This window comes from Diadema antillarum, unplaced genomic scaffold, assembly GCF_040938485.1.
Source record: "Diadema antillarum isolate AM-2024a unplaced genomic scaffold, OU_Dant_1.0 scf00000046, whole genome shotgun sequence".
NCBI classification, from domain to species: Eukaryota; Metazoa; Echinodermata; class Echinoidea; order Diadematoida; family Diadematidae; genus Diadema; species Diadema antillarum.
This window is the reverse complement of record NW_027270935.1, coordinates 681284-697117: the sequence shown is the minus strand read 5'-3', so window position 1 is coordinate 697117 and position 15834 is coordinate 681284. Positions and strand designations below refer to the sequence as shown.

Sequence of the window (15834 nt, the reverse complement as noted above, 5' to 3'; positions counted from 1 at the left end):
AGCAATCCTAATAAAAGGTTGGACCCTCCTCTTATTATAAGATTGCCTTGTTTTACTTTGTTTCTCGGTGTCTCGGCCATTCCAAACCCGATTTTCGTCAAATAAACTTTAAATTCTTCTGAGAATGGTATGCTCTGTACTTTTTATTTCCATGGTTTCTTGGTTCTCGCAAAAAATTAAAAGCCCAATCCTCATCTCCACCAATACTTTACCATCCCTTTAAGCTGTAAGGACTGTCAGTACTCAGTAATGGTTTTAAATTCATGATGATAAAACAGATCATTCACTTCACTAACAAGTCTAAGACTTTTCCTCAAATAAGCCAGTTCGTAATTAGCTCATGTACACACTGGTACAATTAAAAATGACCTTTCATTTTTCTCAGTTGGTTAGGCACTTCACTCGTCTTCAAATCGGTCTTACATGTATAAGCTTGCTCGACGATGGAGGGATTTGTAAAAACAACAACAACAACAAACAAACAAAAAATTAACTTACGTTTAGACCATGCATGGTGACCATTAGCTGACATTAGCTTATTCCATTATTGTTTTGTATTGAATACAATAACAACCTATTTCCTTTTATATTGCCAAATACCAAGCTTGCTGTCAGGTGGATGTGCTAGCAAGCAAGCACCATATAAATAAGGATCACTTGAATAATCATCATAATATTATCACAGATGCTTTTCTTAGTGAATTGATAAAATGCATCTTATTACAAAATGACCTTTTTCCGCTCATGCGCAGAGAAGAATTACGAACTGGTCTACTGAGTCTGTTACCCGTGAGTCAACTCGGGTGATGTTAAACTGAGATCCTCGATCTGCTTTCATAATAAGTCAAAGGTTGTGTCCTCAAATTTAGTTCGATATACCCTTGGGTCAACTCTTATTATGACTGTCAAAACAGCACACTTGATCTTGGTATTGTAGATTGATTCTTTACGACGGTATAAAAGATGCATCCTTCGCTCTCCAAGTTTGGCACTCTCCGGCAGTTACGGCAATTAGATGACCTTTCTAACAAGTAACATTTTCCGAAGTAAAAAGGATTTGAGACGCGATCGCAGCCGCACTTTACATGAACACCTCGACATGTTACCCCACTTTGCCCCATCTAGAATCATTATGGCTTTCTGTACAACCAAAGATGCAAGTCAAAATTCTCCCGTTATCACCTTTCTATTTGATGATGACTTCGCAATCCAATCTATTTTATACAGAACTCATTTAGATAATAATTATACATACCGACTTGAAACCTCAGATCTAGTTCTAAATCCTTATTACTGGAAGGGTCATTTAAGTCAGCTGCATCTGACTTGTGGTTTATACGTATAATAGGGCCTAATATAATCATAATATTATGTATGGTATCATATTATAATCTGCAGCATACAGAGTCAAGCTTAATGGCTCTCTTTTGAAAACTCATTGTTCACATCCCATGTTGACAACTTCATATTGGTCTGGTTGTGTCCTTCACTTATATATTTCCTTCATTGCTTTCCCCTTCTTTTCCTATTTCCAGAAGATTTCCAAGCGTATCAGGGACTCAAATGCACTACAGTAATGCACGATTTTAAGAGGTGGTTTCTTGTGAATGTATGAGTGTAAAGTGATGTAGAATGCCTCAAATGCTGCCAATAATGACAAAACTTACATTTTGAGCATGATCAGTAATGGGCAGATCGGGTTCTGACTTGGAATTAATTCTCGGACTTATTACGTTTTATTCAAATTCATGAAAATTTGATATATACGTCGATGTAGGGCAAAAAATTCATGAAAATTTAATATATACGTCGATGTGTATAGGGCAATAAATTCATATTTACGTCGATTATAGGGCATTTTGTCAATCAGTTGCAATTATTACGTTTTGTTATTACTTACAGTTTCTCAGTTTGATGGAAATGGTTTGATTGTACTTTTCAAATAAAAACTCCTCTCCGCTGAAATCATCATAGTGTAATTAAACTTAAAGGTTGAAATAATATCATAGGACCTACATCGTAACACTGTAAGACGTATGTATATAGGCTTGATCCGATTTTAGTGTATTTTCTTGACATCTTTATGACATTCCCCTCTAAGCCCTGAAAAGTGGATTTTGACATTTATTAGAAAAGGGGAGCAGGCCTAAAAATACTCTTTACAAGATGAAGTAATTCAAAGGCCAATATAGCCCAGTCAAGTAAAAATGTGTTTGTATGTGAATATATATATATATATATATATATATACATATATATATATATATATACATATATATATATATATATACATATATATATATATATGTATATATATATATATATATATATGTATGTATATGTACTACAGCACATTTACATTTTTTTCCTGCATGAAATTTCCCAGTAGATTCGCAGCAATTTGGTCCATAAATTACTTGGCTATATCTATTGGCCTTTAAATTTCTTCATAATCTTATTCCTAAGGAGATCTGTGCTATAGAAATAAAAACAAAGGTAATACGTTATACCAACTGAGAAAATGAATGCAAAATTTCAGCACCAAATCCAAATACTATACATATACATCTTTAAGAGAAATATATAGCAAATTATTGTAGGGTGTCCCCACCCCACCTCCAAAAAATGATTATATACATTGTGTATACATATATATATATATATATATATATATATATATATGTACAGCCGCCTCCCCAATCACCTTCACATGTGAAACTATTTTCAAGTTCTTCACGTACGTGAATCGGCCTCCTTCAATCATAAAATTTTTTACAGATACTAACTTTAAGTTTAATGTATTTGACCACTTCAGTGGGATTTCACCCTGCTCTTTGCGATTTATGTCAAACATTGATCATATGACATTCCAAACTCCGTTTTATGTTAATTTTGAGATATGATATTTGTACAAAACAAACTTAATTCAGTCTATCAGTCATAATGTTTTGGGTTGTTGTTGTTGGGGTTTTTTTTATTCTGTTCGTCCATATATGACTTCGTGTAACATGATTGATATTGTAAATATAGCTTTTCTATAGCCGGAAATTGCCTTTCTTATATGTCTAACCTCTAATTTTTTCCTTTACATTGCAAATGCTATTTTCTTCTCTTGATGTAAATAGATGCTGTATTTTACCGTGTCATATTATGCCATAGTGCCTACATAACAATCGGTCATGTGTGGCCTCATAGAACAACAGCCCTGAGGCTAACACTGTTTTTCGTACGTCTTGTTTTGTTAGTCACTGTATGGACATTAAAAAAAAGAGAAAAACAGAGAAAGAAAGAAAGAAAGAAAGATAGAAAGATAGAAAGAAAGAAAGAAAGAAAGAAAGAAAGAAAGAAAGAAGGAAAGAAGGATAGAAAGAAAGAAAGAAAGAAAGAAAGAAAGAAAGAAAGAAAGAAAGAAACATGGTCACATTTCAAACACCACCATCACCTAACCATGCGGTTAGCATCGACCTCCGCTCCAAGAATCGGGCTCCACCTACAGTACGGAGCAGGTATACGGGTAGGGCGTTGTCTATCGCGGCAGCCTCCCTGGCTGGACCTGAGATCGAGGCACCAGCACCAGTCCTGCTGCAAGCGCGTGTAAACAAGATTGAGCGAGGCGTGTGAGCTGCGAACAGGGCAGGGTACTCGTTTCTGCAGTAACACCGGAAGTGATGGTCGTGGATCCTCATGCGATGTCCAGCTTGAAGGCATTTAGTTAGAATTAGCGGGGATGATCTGTTCCTGCAAAGACTGCACTTCCAACATTATATGGTGAAGTATTGTGAATTACCGATATTTGTTTGCACTTGTTTACCTTGTGTAGCTCACTGTGCTTAGCGAGCAATCGAGAATGATTAGATGTACAATAGTCAAACATAGGTAGTGCGTTAGTGCATGGCTCTGTCAGTCGGGGGAGCCCCTGCATGCAATTGTGGAGTGGTGGTTTCGCGAAAGGGTGAAGTAGTACTAGTACTAGTACGATAGGGCTGCAATTCCTGCAAGTTCAATAGCCATACAGGAGTTGACGACACAAAAGAGCCTTGTATGTCATTGTTTGCTGTTTGTGTTAGCATTCTTTGAAACGTCGTCTAGCAGGCAAATAATATTGCCATCTGACAGTTTGTCCGAAGTATCATAGTGTAGTTGTGTACATAGGGCTGTGCATTGTTGGGAGCGAATATATAGATTTATAATTTCTATTTTGATCAAGTGTTATTCATCCACCACAGAAGTACTGGCAATGAATGTATGTGAGCAGTTCTGTCATTATTATTCTAATAGAATTAATGATTAAATTGTCACTCCATCGTTATAGTTTTATATTAATAGCTATTCAGGTGTAACAGTATTTTTCTGTCGTTAATATTTCTTCTCTTTTTAAAAAAATTAATGTTGAATCTTCATTTTTGCAGTGAGTGTACGTGTGAATTGTTTGATCAAGTTGTGTTGGGTAGCATTGCAACTATGCAGATCATTGCTGTTGTTTCAGAAGATATGTAGCCCTAAATGTGCCCATTGCCTCATGCTGGATATTTTGAGCAACTGTTGAGAGCATCCCATTGAGAAACAAAGCAACATACTTGCACACCACAGTAGCACATTTTATATGGCTATCATTGTGACTTTTTGCAGATTCAAATTAACAAACTTGTACCATCTAATCTATCTGTGATATGAAAACAGTATATCTGGGGGGTATTTAATGAAGCATTTTTTTCAGATATTTTTCTGACAAATTGTTACAAGCTACTGAAATCCTTGCATCTGATTGGCTGAGAGTAAATTTGTCCAACAACTTTGTCGGACAAAATGATTTATGATATTAATGCCCCCCAGAGATACCAATTTAGTGCCAAGATGACAACTTCTGCACCAAACTTTCATAACGTGATTAGTTAGATGCAGGTTACCGTGCTTTCAAACACTGAACTTAAAAACAACATCATATAGATATTTACTCATTTCTGCTACAAAATTGATGACATGAAGTACACAATGCAGAATGACAGCATCAATATGTTGACTCATGTTGACTAAAAATGATTTAACCTTTCTTCTCTGCGTTCCATTCCTGCTTAGTTATCTCTTACTTTTTTATTATTATTTTTTTTTTTTTTTTGGGGGGGGGGGGAGGGTGTGGCAGTGAGCACTGTGTTTGTATTAAGCCTTAACCCCATGCCAAATTAAAAGCATACTTTACCATTTGCAGATGAAACAAAAACCGAGCTTTAGTGCTTTACAATAGTTCTAAAATGTGAGTTAGGGATAGACACAACCACTGTAACAATTTGAATAGGTGAAATCGATGTTAAGTATTGTTACTTATACAAAATGTGAACAATAGTTATAATAAAAATGCTTCCAGACTAAACCGTCTAGTTACGGTGTATTGAGAAAAATACAGATATTTCCTTATATTGTAGGCTTTATCGCAAAAATCTTATATGACAGGATGTTTTGTGGTGCAACACACCTACACACACGTGATATATGCATTAAATGTCATATCTTGAAAATTTTTTAAATCACTGGCCCCAGAGGTAAACAGGACCTTTAATTTTCCTTTCCACCATCACAGGTAATCACTTGTAGGCATATTGCTGATATTACATCAGATCAGGACCAAGTCAATCATGTTTAGTGAAAGATTCTACGCTGTGGGGAGGACTTTCATTGGTCTTCAGTCTTTCCCTGTCATGATCCTCTATCTGATCATCATTGGGATGTCGCCACTGTACCAGCAACTTACAAAGCCTTGTTCGCTCAGGAGGGTAAGTCATTTAGAACTTGTTTTTATTCAATTATTATATACTGATTGATTGATTGGTTTTTATTGAATTATTATATATTGATTGATTGATTGATTGATATACTGATTGATTGATTGGTTTTTATTGAATTATTATATATTGATTGATTGATTGATTGATTGATTCATTCATTCATTCATTCATTTATTTATTTGGTTTGTCATTCATTTACTTTTCATATACTCAGATTAAATATTTTTATCTGTTTATTTGTGTATATAGCTATCTCAATGTACAATTATCTATATTTATATCTATTTGGTCATTCATCCATTATCTCACATTCCCTATCTAAGGTAACTGTTACAGGAAATTTTGGAATAATTCTTTCATAATCATGCATTGATTCAGATTTCATACTTAATGATGATAAAATAATGATGTAGTCAGAGAAAAAAAAAATCATCTCATTTTTTTAAATGACTTCAGTTGAGTTGAGCTGCATTATGGCAACCCTCTTGCCTCAACTTTACCCATATGCTGAAATTTGTTTACAATCAACCTAGCTTAAGTCGACCTTGCGTAAGTCGAATGTCTTTTCAAGTTCTCTTTATATTCTATTGATTCTAATCCCTCAAAAGTTGATTTTTTTTAAAAGTTAAAGTTATTTCTTCAATCCACATAGATTCAACTGAGGCAAGGATGATTGCATGTGATTAAGTTGTTTATGTTCTGTGTGGGTGTCTATCACTCGCCTGTGAGTACTTTCACTAACAGTCAGAGCTCATAGCAGATAGACAGGAAAAAAAATGAATATTCGCTTAAATGCATTGAATCTGTCTTTTTCACTTGCATTTAAATTATGATGACATGGAACAAACTCTCCTACTGAATGACTGGTATGTTATTGTGTTCCCCGCAAAAGTTTTCGATCTCTATATTGTTTTGTAGCTCTTGCATCTATAGCACATTAAATTCAACATGGATATTACAGTGGAACTAACTGCCCCATGTGTTTGAAAATACTTCTGTGCTTACACTTTAAGAATGATAGTAGCAATGACTAAAGCTAGCATATCAATCAGTGAAATGACTCATTTTCTGTGCTTGATTGGTAATTGCAATTATGCATATATTGCAAGTCAAAATTGTTGGAAGAACTTTATCAAAGAACACACAATACACTGGAAAACAAATATCAAAAATCTGATTACTCTTTTGCTGCAAGTGCTACTTCAAACTGATGTTATTTAATGCTAGGGCGACAGTCTGTAACAGTCTGTAAGTCTGGTACCATTATGAAAGTCCTGTAAATAGTTTTCCTTGTGAAATTGTTAATTTTGTGCAGGTGATGGTGATATACAACTACTTTTGCAGCTTTTGTAGTGCCTGCACTCTGATCGGCTTCATTACAGGCTGTCTCTCCGCAAAGTCTGTTTTCCTGAAGGATGGTAACCCAATACTTACTAAAAGGTTGGTAGTCACTGATAGCACATCCGTAATGTTGTTTACTCAGTAGTTTTGCTAACGATCATGTCACTCAAATATAGGTGTTACATGCAAGATGATATTAAAAGTGATTGTAGAAGATGCATAGTTGTAGAAAAGCTTACCAAGCATATGCAATTCACATTGACATATTGTAGACAAACAAACAAACAACCCAAACCAAACAACAAATGAACAAAGTAATTCCTTCTGACCCAATCAAATAAGTGCCTTCTATACCTGTACTGTATACATGTTATATTTCACAGTGTTTACTTATTTTCTGGGATTTCACAAGTTTATTGGTGTTTGCAAAATTAAGAACTTGCAAAACATTGCCTCCCATACCACAAATGTGCTGTATATCAGAATTTTTTTTTTCTGATGAAGAGATACTTATTTGTCATACTGTCTCTATCATGTTGTTTTTCATTGGTGAAGTCAACCACTCAGAAAATTGTCTTCAAAAACAGTCAGGATTCAGGGGAAAAAAAAATGTACTGGTAACTCTCAAAACATATGGCATATGCAATATATGACTTTTGCAGTTCTAAGCTATATGGGCATGCAATCACTGGAGCCAGTCTGATTTCACTGTACACAAATACAGTGGACTCCCGTTATAACGAAGTCATTGGGACTGGCAGTTTTCTTTCGTTATATCAAAATTTCGTTATAACTGCACAAATAATCAATGAAAATACAAAGAGCGGATAATGTTGAGGTCCGAATTTTTACTTCGTTGTAACTGGAATTTCGTTATAACCATTTTCGTTATAACGGGAGTGCACTGTATTACAACAGGCTTTCAGGACAAAGTTTTCCTGTCTTACAATTAGATGCATGTACCTTCATGTCTCTTCTCATACTTCTTGCATTGGTCAGCTTCTTTCTGTACTGGGCCACGAAGAACCTGGAACTGCTGGACACTGCGTTCATGATTCTACGTCACAAACGACGCCAGATCTCCTTCCTCCATGTCTACCACCATGCCAGCATGGTCCTCCTCACCGACTTTGCCTACCACTACTCGCCCTGGGCAGGCATCGCATTCGGGCTTGCCATCAACTCCTTCGTTCACGTCTGCCTCTACTACTACTATGGCTACACGGCTCAGCATCCGCAGGGCAAGCCCTCGTGGAAACCCCGCATCACAGAGCTCCAGATCATCCAGTTCCTGATCGGGCTGGTGCACAACACCATCGGCTACCTACATCATGGTTTCTGCATATATTCTATGTTCTATGGGGCCAGTATGCTGTACTTGTTCTCCTCTTTCTACTACAATGCATTTCTACGCAAGAAAAAAGTGGTGTAAGCCTAGCACTATTTTGCTCAAGAAGAAGCACTGTCAATGTTCACCCGTTTGTGTGAGGGTATACAGTGCACTCTTGTTATGACAAATATGGTTATAACAAAACTCCGGTCACAATGAAGGAAAAATTTCAGGCCCAAAAATTATCAGCTATCTATCATCACATACAATGTACTTCATTTGGTTTGTTATAATGGGAGTCGACTGTACTTCGCTTTTAGTCTATTTCTCACATTCCATATTTGCCGCAAGTGTACTTTTGGTCCTAAGTAGCCTTATGTATATTTGAGTAAAATCTTCAGTATTCAGGAAAGAATGAAATGTATGAAAAGTAGTATTGTTTATCAAATAGCTGTTATATTTTGGTAAATGTTGATCTTCTCCTTTGCAAGTCATTACTTGGTTTGGGATAAGAAGAATGTCTTTGTGGCCAAGACCAGTAGCTTTTTTCATTTTTAAATGATAAACTAGATAATCTGGATGGAAAAGCAACAAATTGAGCAAGCCCATAGGTACTACATATGATACATGATACTTTTATTTTCGTTATTCATTTTTTAACTCAAGGGACATATGAACTGAACTTGCTGTAAGGTCTTGCCAGAAGGGTGCACATTCTGAAGCTTACTTTCACCGGGAATTGATAGCTTTTTCACTTTAAAAATGGGTCACCAATCAATGTCATAGCAATTCACGATGAATATTTACTATGACTATGAAATGTATATTGAACAGTACTCTTTATTCAAATATATGTGGTCGACAATAACGACAGAAAAAAAAAAATAGTTTTCCCTACTGTACAGTATCTGTAACTTTGAGTCTTGTACGTCTTTCTGTAAGGGAGCAAAGTTCAATTAGATAATAGTTTGTATGTTTTGATAGCAATGATTACCAAGGAAGGCCTTCTATAGCAAGATAAGATAATGCAGGCATGGCTGTTGAAATCTCAATGGCTTCTCAGTTTTTGCATGCACTCACCTGGAGTAACCTCAAACAATGAATACCAGTATTAGTGAAAAATGATTGAGTCTCAACAATGGCTGATATCTGACCGTCATGAAATTACTTGGAAACTAAAATTTTATATATGGCATGTAAAGTTGATACTTTTTAAGGTTTTTCTTTGTCTTTATTTAGAATACATTTTCAAAGATGTACATTTGTTTTTTGTTTACCAAACAGTGGTTCATGAATGTCTTTCACATCGCAATAAGTTGCTGTACTACACGTTATGTTAATGAGTCAAGACCAATGTCACAGAGATTGATTTTGTGAAATTATACTTTGGAGTTAAGATGTCTTTGTTGTTGTTTTTTGATACTTTTTTAATTGAGTATCTTGCCATACTCTAATTTATTGCCATAATGCCGATAATTCATGTGCAATTATGCAAAAAGAATTGCATCTTTGCTGCAAAAAATAAACATCATAGACAACTCTTGGAGTAGGGTGTGGAGGTGTATATGTTTCTTTCAGTTTAGATGAAGGTTTTGAGGTCTGATCGATACACCTGACAAGGGACAAAGTCAAATACAAATTAAGACTAATTGCAATGTGTGTTCTTGAAAGGAAAATGTAGAAATTGTGCTGTATGACTTATTTCTCAATTTGCCAATTTCCCAATTTGGAGCATATTCTTGTGCTCGCTGTGAGTTTTATCTCAGAGAGTTCAACAAGAGGGCAAGGATGAACTTTCCTTTTCCTCAGAAAATTGCAAGGTGGCATGGTGTGTGAATTTCAGGATTTGTCTGTTCAAAAGAGGATGGTTAGGCTTGAAAATGCTATCAGTGCCTGCCATTTTGGTCTGACAATTCATGACACATTGCTCATGTCCACCCATGCATGAAAATTGGTGGCCAGGAGGGTACTAGTAGTGACTAATATAGTCTCGTACACATGATGATAGGCATTCACAAAGGGAATGCTAAGAGGAAGCGGCAATTTAGCATGGTAATGATCAGCCTATGCCTTGTGCATCAGGTGATGGCTGTACTGATGCTCTGTGTGTGAAGTGCTCAGAAACAATCTTGACAGGATCAAAGACATTTTACAATGTTAAATGCACTTGCTTCAAGCCATTGGTATTAGAGTGACCATTGCTTGCCATTTGTTTTACCATATTCATTGCCCACTACAGTGATTATTGTATATGTATCATACTTTCATGTGTTATTTGCCTTTCATTTTTTATATGATTTTTGTATTCTGAAGGGTGCTTATGTGGGGCTATCCGTCAAGATGTTGAAAGGGTTCTGCAGGTGTTGAGGATTAAGTTCATATGCAGGAATGCCTCTCTCTGTATATTTTCAGCAGCATAATACATCTCATGGAGGGTACATATGCTAAGGCATGCAATGTAATTCCTGTTGAGTGTTGGAGACATAGTATATAAGATAAAAAGGAAAAATGAAATTAAACCCGGAAGTGGCACCAGAAATATTAGGTGCGCCCCCCCCCCCCCCATTACAGAATTCCTGGATCCACCCCTGCATCGGGTATAACTTGACCTTGACTATACATGAAATATCAATATACTGATATTTTGAGGTCATTGAAATGTCACAGTCCTCAGAGGTCAAAGGTAGAGACACGTGAGTAATTTATCTTGCTCTGTGGAATAGGAAAACAATTCAATGGTTATACAAAGGAATATGACATCTTAATCATGTTTATCGTATCATCAACCAATTGCACCAAATATCAATGTTCTGATATTTCTAGGTCACTGACCTCATCATAGGTCATCTGAGGTCATCAGAGGTCAAAGATAGAAACCTGGCTACAAAGACTCTGTGGAACATTGAGGCATTCCACTTACAAAACTGAGTTGTTTAGAACATAATTACCATGTATCAGTAACAAGTGATGCATTAGAATATCAATTTTCTAACATTTTGAGGTCATTGACCTCTGGAGGTCATCAGAGGTCAAAGGTAGAAACCTGTCAAGGCTCTGTAGAACATGAGGACAATTCCACTGTAACAAAAATTAGTTTTAATACACCATTACGGTGTTAATCATTAACCAATGACGCGAAATATCAATTTTCTAACATTTTTAGGTCATTGACCTCTCGAGGCCATCAGAGGTCAAAGGTAGAAACCTGTCAAGGCTCTGTTGAACATGAAGACAATTTCACCGTGACAAAAATTAAGTTTTAGTACATTATTACTGTGTATATCATTAACGAATGATGCAAAATATCAATTTTCTTACATTTTGAGGTCATTGACCTCTGGAGGTCATCAGAGGTCAATTCAGACTTACCTCCCGATCTTAAAATTAATCTTTTAGCATGTACTACCAATGGTGAAAGTTTCATGCTTTAGTCAAATTTTGCAAAATTCTTCGGCTTATCCGCTCTACTATAGGGAGCTTTCAGGTAATTCATTATTTGAATATTTCTGTTTGTAGAGATTTGAATAGATGCTGCTTGTCTGAAATTGTGTCACAGTAATTTGATTGGAACACATGTATTTTTGTACCATACATATACGTTATCAGGGTGATTGGTGATATTACATGTACTGTTTATTCTGAAGCTTCTTCTTTCTATGTGTGTGCTGCCAAACATTCTAGCATGGACCCAGGGGCAGGCATGTAGGAAGCATTGATGGAAGCGGTATTCCTGCCCCCCCCCCCCCAAAAAAAAAAACAAAAACAAAAAACAAAAAACAAACAAACAAACAAACAAACAAACAAACAAACAAACAACAACAAACAAACAAACAAACAAAGTCATTTCTATTTTCTCAATTTTCTTAATCATCAAATGTGTACATATGAAAATCTAGGTATGTGTCTAGGGTTACTTTAGGTTCAGATTTGGAATTGAACAAGTTACATGGAAAGGGCAGATTGTAGAGATGATTAAAAATGGGTTGAAATAGGAAATTTTTGTATGTACAAAAACTACACTAGATTGGTTTGAAATAGGGAAAGTTATGTGTATAGATTGTACTGTGCAAGTTAAGATTCTGCTTGACAAGAATACACTGTACAACCATCTAAATCTGTTATGTTAACTTGTCTAAACAAAAAGTAATGATTTTTTAAAGCTTATAACATCAAGATTAATTTTGTGAGTGATGTGGCCAGAAAGTTTTCATGCAGAAAATATATATGATGATAAGACTGACCGCCACACAATTACAATTGTCAGTACACAGATTACTTATGAATGACTTTGATGCTTGTATCTATTGTTCGCATCTTTTGGAACTATGACATCATGTGTTATTTGGGATCTCTTCAGTATCAACCATAGTTACAAATAAGCGTGTCTCAAGCAGTTTAGACATCAAGTATCATAAGACGTATTGCTGACATAAAAACGGTTTAGGATATAAGGTTCACAGCAAGAGCTGAAAGTGTTGAAGGTCACATGTTAAACTCTGGGTAAAAACATGGTTACTCTTAACCCGTTGAAGACAAGTCCCTAGAATACTCGGGCAGGTGTCTATGAAAAATGTGTGTTATAGCAAATTCAGTCCGTCCTCAATGGGTTAAATTGGTCCTTTGTACTAGTTTGCAATGATGCAAAGTGTGTGTGCAGTATTATGTAGATTAAATTGGATACTGACCCTAATATGCAATATTATTACTTCCATTTGTGTGCATGATATGTGTGGGCTTTTTCTTGGTGGGTTGAGTGGTCAGTTTTGCCAACTGACAGCATGCAGCAAGAATCCAGGCAAAATGTGCTTTGACTGATTTGAAGGAATTTCTAACCTTATAAGAGGGAAATGTTGCAGTATATGTAATGATTGTTGCAGTACAACAGTAAATCTACTTGACTGACATAATGCAATTTAATGACAGTAAATATCATTCTTGCAAAGTGATCACTACCTCATCTATGATGTGCTGAAATTCAGAGATGTGTACAAACAATATGTACAAATCACAAAAGACTGCATGAAATTTTGATTGAAAATGCCTGTAAAGAAAGCGAGAACACTGTATGCATCACAACGTGTCCAAGAGAGTTAAGATTTATTGTCGAGCCCACCAGAGGTGCGGGGAGACTAAGGGATCACCTGCGGCGTCTGTCCATCCGTCGTCCGTCCGTAATGCTACAAAAACTTGAATAACTCTCTACTAAGGACTTCAATTTCAATCAAACTTGGTGGGAAGAGTGGTTATACAAAGTTACACATTTTACCAAACATGAAGGTCACATTAGGGTCAATGAACTTTTGGGCCCAATGTTAAGTTTTTATGGTGCGTTTCGATTATGGCTCATAACTTTTGACATATATGTCCGTTTGTGACCAAACTTGCATGGTAGATGTCCCTTCGGGAGTTCTAGGTCACCACAAGGTCAAATGTCACAGACAGGGGTCAACGAACTTTTAGGTCCCAATGTTAAGTTTTTACAGCGCGTTTCGATTGTGGCTCATAACTTTTGATCCCTATGTCCGTTTGTGATCAAACGTGGATGGTAGATGTCCCTTGGGGATTTGACGTTCATCACAAGGTCAAAGGTCACAGACAGGGGTCAATGAACTTTTAGGGCCCAATGTTAAGTCTTTGAGACGCATTTCAATTATGGCTCATAACTTTTGAGCCATATGTCCATTCGTGATCAAACTTGGCTGAAAAATGTCCCTTGGGCAGTTGATTAAGGTCACCACATGGTCAAAGGTCATAGACAGGGTGAATGAACTGCCAGGAGTTAGAGAAACATTCACTTCTTCTACGCGAATGGGCGAGACACATTTTGGCACTTCCCTTCTTTTATCATGAATTTCAAAACTCGATTGTTCATTTGTAGATTTGTATTATCTTTCACACAAGGGCGATGTATATTGAAATGGTAACAAGTTATCCAGACATGTGTGTAAGTATAACCATTCTTTTTCAAGATACAGTGTTCATAGTAGAACTTTCAAGTCACAACTATTTTTTCTGAAACTTGTCTTCATTGATTAATGCAGGCTAATGATAGTGATTGTTAATTGAGTACAATGCTAGCATACTTCAGGAATTGTTGACACTGTTTTCTCAAGCTCATCATACATTCCCCAGTATGTATTGCTCTATGCTGTAATTTCTTTAGAAGCTCACTGAATTGAAAGGCTTTTGTATACATATTGAAAAGTTCTATACATCAATTGAATGAATTAAGCAACAAATAATTGAATTCTGGTGACATATATCATGAAGGATACATTAATGCAAATAGTGTATACTTTTCATCAAATTTGCTGTCGATGTATTCATAAAATGCTCTGAAGCCCCTCAGATAGATCCCTTTTCATGAATATCAGAAAATCATTTTGAAAATTATGCGTGCTACATTGTATTCATACCTGCATGTGCAATGCAAACTTTACAAACTTTGCGGTAGGTGCTGTTTCAAATCCTTTGATTACCCCACCCCCTTCCCTGAAATCTTTGAACTATTGACATACGTTTTTATCTTGAAAACTGTCATTTACATTCAACCTGCAATAAAAGCAACAATTTATATGCTGGTTACACTGACACATATTCTTATTCTACGGTTGAGAGGTTCATACTCACAGTGTCATTTAATATGGGAAAATGTGTATACTGGAAGACTGTTATTGTTCCAAATAAAAACTCATGATGTGGGTCCTACATGCGGTTACAACAACCAGCATTTCAGTGTCGCTTTTGTCATCATCTTGTGGGACGAAATATCCCAACTTGTTATGGTTGATTGATCTGAGAAGTTGATTATGAAAGTGACAGACAATCAAGAGAAAAGAGGGAGAGAGTCGCATATTTTGTGTGGATAGAATGAGAACAATAAAAAGTAAGGAAGCCTGTTGTATCAGTCGAGCGTCCCATAGCAAACACCTCCATAAAATCCGTCTTGAGTTGAAACGCTTTGTCGTGTTTGTAGCCTTGATTATGTAACGATACTACAATGTATTTAGTATACTAGTAATATATAAATGTAATATGATAGCGAATTGCGCACACCGCTGACACTAACGTTTATGCCCCTTTCTCTGCTGTACACACTACACACACGCGCGCGCGCGCACACACACACACACACACACACACACACACACACACACACACACACAATTTAGACACTCACCTTGACCCTCTCCTCTCTTCTTCATCATCCTCACACACCTGTTCCTATAAGTCTTACAGTGGTTCCGGTATCTATTGCCCACATTTCACTTGAAAGGAAACTGCGATAGACAAGCTGAACAATGACACACAATGATTGCCACAAAGCTGTTGATCGGTTGTGATTTTGTTTTTGTTTTTGTTTTGTCTTTTAATCTATGTCGG

At 36.2% G+C, this 15834-nt stretch overlaps 1 protein-coding gene across 1 annotated transcript; it reads left to right on the top strand.

The window, feature by feature from the left end:
• The first annotated feature begins 3638 nt into the window (after window positions 1–3638).
• On the top strand, window positions 3639–9111 carry LOC139715085 (very long chain fatty acid elongase 5-like). Its single transcript, XM_071626707.1, has 4 exons — window positions 3639–3768; window positions 5576–5768; window positions 7096–7220; window positions 8121–9111. Exons 2-4 carry the CDS (start codon window positions 5631–5633, stop codon window positions 8551–8553), a joined length of 696 nt encoding a protein of 231 aa, XP_071482808.1. The 5' UTR covers window positions 3639–3768; window positions 5576–5630; the 3' UTR covers window positions 8554–9111.
• Window positions 9112–15834: the final 6723 nt, after the last annotated feature.

What these genes read in the sequence shown, in the direction of transcription:
- LOC139715085 (XM_071626707.1), top strand. Translation starts at nt 5,631, where the DNA reads ATGTTTAGTGAAAGATTCTACGCTGTGGGGAGGACTTTCATTGGTCTT. An exon ending in AGCCTTGTTCGCTCAGGAGG is followed by an intron (nt 5,769 to 7,095) that starts GTAAGTCATTTA and finishes AATTTTGTGCAG; the next exon opens with GTGATGGTGATATACAACTA. An exon ending in AACCCAATACTTACTAAAAG is followed by an intron (nt 7,221 to 8,120) that starts GTTGGTAGTCAC and finishes TGCATTGGTCAG; the next exon opens with CTTCTTTCTGTACTGGGCCA.